The sequence below is a fragment of the Bactrocera tryoni genome, chromosome 3 (assembly GCF_016617805.1).
Source record: "Bactrocera tryoni isolate S06 chromosome 3, CSIRO_BtryS06_freeze2, whole genome shotgun sequence".
NCBI lineage: Eukaryota > Metazoa > Arthropoda > Insecta > Diptera > Tephritidae > Bactrocera > Bactrocera tryoni.
In genome coordinates, this window is record NC_052501.1 from 44,973,451 (window position 1) to 44,980,897 (window position 7,447).

Sequence of the window (7,447 nt, forward strand, 5' to 3'; positions counted from 1 at the left end):
TAGCGATCGCCATTCACCGTAACGTTGCGTCCAACAGCATCTTTGAAAAAAATACGGTCCAATGATTCCACCAGCGTACAAACCACACCAAACAGTGCATTTTTCGGGATGCATGGGCAGTTCTTGAACGGCTTCTGGTTGCTCTTCACCCCAAATGCGGCAATTTTGCTTATTTACGTAGCCATTCAACCAGAAATGAGCCTCATCGCTGAACAAAATTTGTCGATAAAAAAGCGGAAAACACGAACACTGATTTTGGTAATAAAATTCAATAATTTGCAAGCGTTGCTCGTTAGTAAGTCTATTCATGATGAAATGTCAAAGCATACTGAGCATCTTTCTCTTTGACACCATGTCTGAAATCCCACGTGATCTGTCAAATACTAATGCATGAAAATCCTAACCTCAAAAAAATCACCCGATAGTTTTGTTCACATAACGGTTGTTTGTAAGTCCTAAAACTAAAAGAGTCAGATATAGGGTTATATATACCAAAGTGATCAGGGTGACGAGTAGAGTTGAAATTCGTGTGTCTGTCTGTCCGTCCGTCCGTCCGTGCAAGCTGTAAGTAAGGTTAAGTTCGAAGATGGGCAAAATCGGCCCACTGCCACGCCCACAAAATGGCGAAAACCGAAAACCTATAAAGTGTCATAACTAAGCCATAAATAAAGATATTAAAGTGAAATTTGGCACAAGGGATCGCATTAGGGAGGGGCATATTTGGACGTAATTTTTTTGGAAAAGTGATCGTGGCCCCGCCTCTTACTAAGTTTTTTGTACGTATCTCGAAAACTACTATAGCTATGTCAACCAAACTCTACAGAGTCGTTTTCTTCAGGCATTTCCACATACAGTTCAAAAATGGAAAAAATCGGATAATAACCACGCCCACCTCCCATACAAAGGTTTTGTTGAAAATCACTAAAAGTGCGTTAACCGACTAACAAAAAACGTCAGAAACACTAAATTTTACGGAAGAAATGGCTGAAGGGTGTGGCGTCGCCCACTTATGGACCAAAAACCATATCTCAGGAACTACTAATCTAATTAATTTTATAGCAAAATTAAAAAATATGTAAATGACGGATAATGAAATCTCGATTACCACTTTATCATGCGAGAGTATAAAATGTTCGGTGACACCCGAACTTAGCCCTTTCTTGAAATACAATACATTTTCCCGAAATTTCGTGGAATCGACTGCTAGAAGATCAGAACTGTAAACACTACTCACATCTCCAGGCGCTTGGCTTGCATTTTCGTCTTTATCGAAGAAAATTGTAAAAAATATATGGCATATTTTCTCAATAGTGGTACTCATCGTTTGCGACTCTGGAAAAAATGTTTGGTTAAGCAATCACAAAATCATCTTCAAAGTCCTTTAGTACGAAATATTATCTTATCTTACAACGCGATATACAGATTTCTAAAGTTTTCCAAAGGAAAAATAATGGATTTCTTTTTACTATACCTTATATTTAGTAGTTATTATTAAAGGCCAAATATAATTAAAAAGAGATTTTTTACAATATCAAACGAAATGCAGAGACCAATTGCTGATAAAGCGCAAGAAATGCAAAAACCTAACGCATATCACTTAAATTTAACTACTAAAAATTAATTATACAAATTTATGAGAAATCAAATACGCTTTAAGATAAGGAGTAATGTAAATAATATGCATTACGATGAAACTTACATATATCAAATAACAACAAACAGCAACAGTACCAGAAGCATTTCATATAATATATACACATATCCATATGCATGTGTATATGTATGTATATATGTGAGGCAGCATTTAGCCACCTGCTGGGCGGTATTTGCTATCGCTGAAAAAGTAGCGCTCATTATGCGGTCACACATTTACCATACCATACTAGTGAATAGAAGAAACACTCACCAGTTTGATTAAAGCAACGCAAAACCAACAGATTTTACCCCATATACATACATATACACATGCATAAGTTTTTTAATGCATACCTCCATGTAGCGAACAAATGACCACGAAATTATGAACGACCTACAGTTAGTTAGTGGGACAAAAATTAATTAAAACATAATTGGCGTTACACACGCACCAACAACAATGACGAAGGTAGCGTCTCAAAGGACTGGTTGTTTATATTATGAAGGGTGGATAATAGCAACATTTGATTTGTGGGCGGCCACAGTAGAATCGTTCTATATTTAGTTTGCTTTAATTACGTACATATACTACATGTAGATATACCAAATTAAAAAAAATTCCCTCCACAAATAAAAAGGTTTATACACAAGAACTTTTTTTTGATGGTACAGCTTATGTGGCAGATATTCGTATGGTCCGATCTTTGTTTGTTCAGAGATTCTATCATTGCCTCGGACAATAATCCTTGCCGAATTTTGTGAAGATATTTTTCACCTAGAAAGGCTTACTACTATGAGCAAAAAATAATAATTTTTAATTCTTAATTTATTCTTCAAAATCTCTCTCAAAATACTCCCCCTTGGCCCTAACATACCTAAGCCAACGTTTTTTCCAATCCTCGAAACAGTTGTTAAACTAAATTTTAATGTCTTCAATTGACCCAAAATGGTTTTCCCGGAGCGTCGTACGATATTGGTTGACAATTTGGCGAAAAACTCACAAAGAATCAATGAAATCCTTACTTCCGGTCTCTTTTTACGAATAACTTTGCACTAAAGATGGATGGGACGCAAATAGTATTCCTTGTTGACAGTTTGGCCGGTCGGATGGAATTCGGAGTGCCCCACACCTCGGTAATAAAAGAAAACTGTCAACATAACCTTGATTTTTGACCTGCTTTGACATGGTTTTTCAGCTTCGGCTCACCTTTGCCACGATATTCGGCCGATTGATCATCTGTTTCCGAGTCGTAAGCATAGATCCAACACTCATCGCCAGAAATAATATGTTTCATGACGTCCTGGCAGTCAGAAAGCATTGTTTCATAGACGTTAACGCGAAGCTGTTTTTCGAAAAAGTTTAGTGATTTTGGAACCCTTGGCCTTCCCTTTTTTAGGCTTAAATGATCCTTCAAAATAGATCCTTCCGTTATTCCAACGATGTCAGTAAGATCTCTCTCCGTTAATTATCGATTCTCAAGCACCAAATTCTTTAATATATTGACGTGTTGATCATTAGTTGAAGTTGATGGCCGTTCTGGACGTGGTTTGTCGTCAATGAGTTCTTGTCCCTCTTTGAATAATTTGTAGCAATAAAAAACACTTGCTCGGGAAAAATAATTGTCAAGGTCGAAGGTCTTTTCTAACATTCTGAACGTTTCAGCACAAGAAATTTGTTTCCGTACACTCTATTTAATGGAACTTCTATGTTAAATAATTTCACTCATTGTAAAAATGGTCGAATGCACGTTATGTACTTCAGAAATACAAGCGTATACTAACCACTAAGATTATTTTGATGTGACATTTGGCACAGATCCGATTTTGACGGTTCCAACAAATGAGTAGCTTTTTGAAGAGAAAAGAAGGTTAGCAAAATTTCAGATCTGTATCTCCAAAACAGAGGGACTAATTCTCTATATACAGATGGTAAGACGGATGGACAAACAAACAGAGAGGCTAAATCGACGCAGCTCGTCAAGACTTATACTTATAATCTTTGTGGCATATTTAATATAGCCTGATCAGGGTATAGTAACTAAGTCAGTGCATCAATTGACCTTTTTCTTAGAACAACAATAAATTTAAGTTGAAACTGAAAATAAGTGGACACTAAGAAAGTGTTTATCCCTTAAGTAATTTCTTTGAAAAACTGTTTTTTCGCGAACTGTTTGAACTGAAACTTTCAAACTCATGTAAACAGATTTAAATTATAAGGAGAAAGCTAGCTTAGAGTTTTGATTTGCAGAATATGGGTAATGCTGGAATAAAATCGTTTAGATAAATAAAAGTGTGTCATTAACGCTCTGGGGTATATGATCCACTAAGTTTTCGTTTTTGGTGTTTGTACTCTGTTAAAGCTCTAAATGGCGTATACAAGTACTATATGTTGTTCGAACTGTTAAAGTCAGAGTAGTCAGTATTTCATTAACGCTTATATGTTTTATTTTAATAGATATTCTTCAGCTCAAAAAAGTAATCGTTTAGTCATTATTCTCTGCATAGGAGGAGAATTTCCAGTTTCGAATATGCCTTTTCTGGTAAGCTATGCTGGTTCCACATTCAACTTTATATACGAATTTATTATGACACCACTGGAGTATCGCTAAGCTTTCCAATCAACATCAACTTAAAATTCATCGAGTTGTGTCATTTTTCGATTTACAGAACTTAAACAGAGCATTACAGCTCTAATTATCATTTTTACGGCACAAACTGTATTTTTGCATAAAATTGGTTTTTTTCAGCAGATAAGTAGTCGAAACCATTGGTATTGGATTAACCTTACAAGATATAATAAAAAGCTATAAAAATTTCATGACGCTATTAACGCACTCTAAACGTGATCCTATGATACTACATGTTCTCCTAATGGACGCAGTCTCACTTTCTTCGAGCATATTTAATGCTGGTAGTAGCTCAGCAGAGAAAATAACCGCATTAAAAAAACAAATATAGCAGAACTAATGGCTTCATATAATACTTATACAAATAATTTGTAAAAACACTGCGCTTTATATGATCAAAATGTAGGCACTTTAATATCTACATATTTTTTCCCACTGACTTATATACTAAGTACTTGAACGTGTAATAAATAAATTTTCAAATTCTGCTAAATTAAATATTTAGTCATCAACTCGTACTTAACAAATAGTATGTAAACTAATGTTAAACGCATAAAATATTGGTAATATAGCTCTAATTGGTTAATGCGGTTCAACTGTATGCAGCTTAGGAGGCGTTACCTTCCCAGCAATTACCAAATACTTAATTACAAGGTTAGCAATCTGAAGTGCATTCATAAGACAATACAAAATGCGGAAAAAATTAGTTAAAGATAATATGAAAGAAACTGTTTGGCATTTAAATTTGGTATAAAAGCACAGGTCACCAGCGCAGTAAGCACAGTTCACATAGATCTATCACAGCTGTTAATTTGAATTGAAGCAATGGGCTCAAAGGTGAGTGCGATTGATATGTATATTTATCTTATACATATATTAGAATGGAAAATTCTCAAACGTTCTGTCTTTTCGATAGATTTTCGCTGCACTTGTATGTTGCTTCGCGCTGGTGGTGGTCAGTGCCTTACCGCACGGACATCATGGACATGGTCATGGAGGTCACAGCGCTTCCAGTCATGCTTCGGTGCATTTAGTCTCACACGACGATCATCACGATCATCATGGTCACCATGGAGACGGACACGGACATGGACACGACGATGGTCATGACTCACATGCTGAGTATCACTTCAATTACGGCGTTAAGGATACGAAGACGGGTGATATCAAAGAGCAGAGTGAACATCGTCATGGTGATAAGGTATCCGGACATTATGAACTGATTGAAGCAGATGGTCACAAGAGAACTGTGCATTATACGGCTGACAAGCACAGTGGTTTCCATGCGGTGGTACACCGTGAACCCACACACCATCATGTAGCTGATCATGGACACACCAGCTACCATGGTGGACACGCCGAGATTGAATCGCACGATGGTGGAGATGGTGAGGATGCTGGTCATGGCCACGGTCATGATTATGGGCATGGTTATGGACATGGTCATGATCATGGTCACGGTCATTCTAGCGGCTTCTCAATCAAACAAGAGCATGGTGTTGCGGTTCATCATCATGGTGGTCATGATTTCGGTGGACATGATGGTCACTAAATAAGTTAGATAGACAAATTTATATCGAATGCTTGTTGATTTTATATAAAAAAAAATTATTTTATTCTAAATTTAATTCTTTTTGAAATTTTTTATCGTGTTAATAAAGCTAGTTGAAATTTAAAATATAGTTGTTCGGAAATTATTTGGATTCGAATAAGTAAAAAAGAGATTCTTGCCAGAGATGTTTGCAGATTTTTTGATAAATAAAACATTGGATTAACTATTTCTACACTTTGCTTGCTACTTTTGCTTTGGAAACGGTAAAATCTTTGAATGAAGAAATTAGACTTTCGGTTAGGATTTTAACATCTTGGAACAATATTCTTAGATAATGGCAACATGTGTCATAAAAACTAATTCAGAGGGATAGTGATTAATTTAGCGCAAATAGATTCTATAATATGTCCTAACTCTGAACTAAAATTGGTCGAAATAATTTATGAATTTTCTAGCCGCTAAATACGGAATACTCGTATGATAACCTCAGCGTCTATGGCTGAACTTATTTCGGTTTCCTTATTTACTTTTTACTTTTATATAATATATCGGTTTGGTACTTATTCTAGATCCCATTCATCCAATATTCTGAATTTCGAACCCCGGGTTAACTCTTTGTCGAGTACGTAGGTTAATATGTGATACTAAATATTGGCAATGAAATTACGCCTAAATTTCCTTCGCAATATATTCCATATAAAATCTATAAATCGTACGTGAAATAAGAGAGTCACACACCACACCAATGACTTCATTTCTAAGGAGCGCCAAATCATTTAAAATACTTTTTCGCATCAATGGCTTTATTTGCTTAAAAGCCATATGTACATACGCGTATAAATACTCTGACACACGCGCACGTTCTTATTATACCCTCCCATTCCATCCACACGATTTATGCACACATGTGCACATACATAGACCTCTCAGAAGAGACTGTGTAAGCCGCCTGCCAACCAATTTGGCTGTTTGAGTTCGATTGTTTTTATCGGCTTACAAGTAAAAATAAAAGGGCAGAGACTTAGCTTCCAAAATGGTGGTGGGGTTCCTGGGCGTTGGGAGCAAAAGCAATCACAAAAAGTATGTTAAAATAAGAAATGAAAACAAAATTAAAGAAAAAAGTTAAAAACAAAATGCTGTTTCCTGGAAATCGAAGTCTTATGTGTCTTATGTCTCGGGAGGTGGGCCTAAATATGCGAAAATGTAAATCATAAGTAAACGACAACAAAGAAAATACCTTGTAGCTTCCTCCTCTCTTCGGTATTTAATTTCATTTCTCTTACACAATACAACAATAACTTTTATTGCGCTATTGTTGCTTTTTAGCTTTTGTTTTTATGGCTGTTGGTATATACGAGGTGTGTTCAAAAAGTATCGCGAATTTTGTGTTTTTTAAAAAATTATTTATTTATTCATGAATATCTATTCTGTCCCCTTCAAAGTAATCCCCATGAAATATTATACACTTGTGCCAACGGTTTTTCCAATCTTCGAAGCACTCCAAAAAATCATTTTTTTTATCTTCTTCAGCTCCTCCTTCGATACCGTCTTTATTCCTTATTGACCGTTCTTCCCTGTGGTAAGAACTCATGATGTACCACGCCCCTGCAATTGAAGAAAACTGTCAGCAAAC

At 35.9% G+C, this 7,447-nt stretch overlaps 1 protein-coding gene across 1 annotated transcript; it reads left to right on the plus strand.

Moving 5' to 3' along the window:
• The first annotated feature begins 5,087 nt into the window (after positions 1-5,087).
• Positions 5,088-5,814, plus strand: LOC120772709 (histidine-rich glycoprotein-like). Its single transcript, XM_040101460.1, has 2 exons — positions 5,088-5,099; positions 5,179-5,814. The coding sequence occupies exons 1-2, from the start codon at positions 5,088-5,090 to the stop codon at positions 5,812-5,814; spliced, it is 648 nt and encodes a 215-aa protein (XP_039957394.1).
• The last annotated feature ends 1,633 nt before the right edge of the window (positions 5,815-7,447 follow it).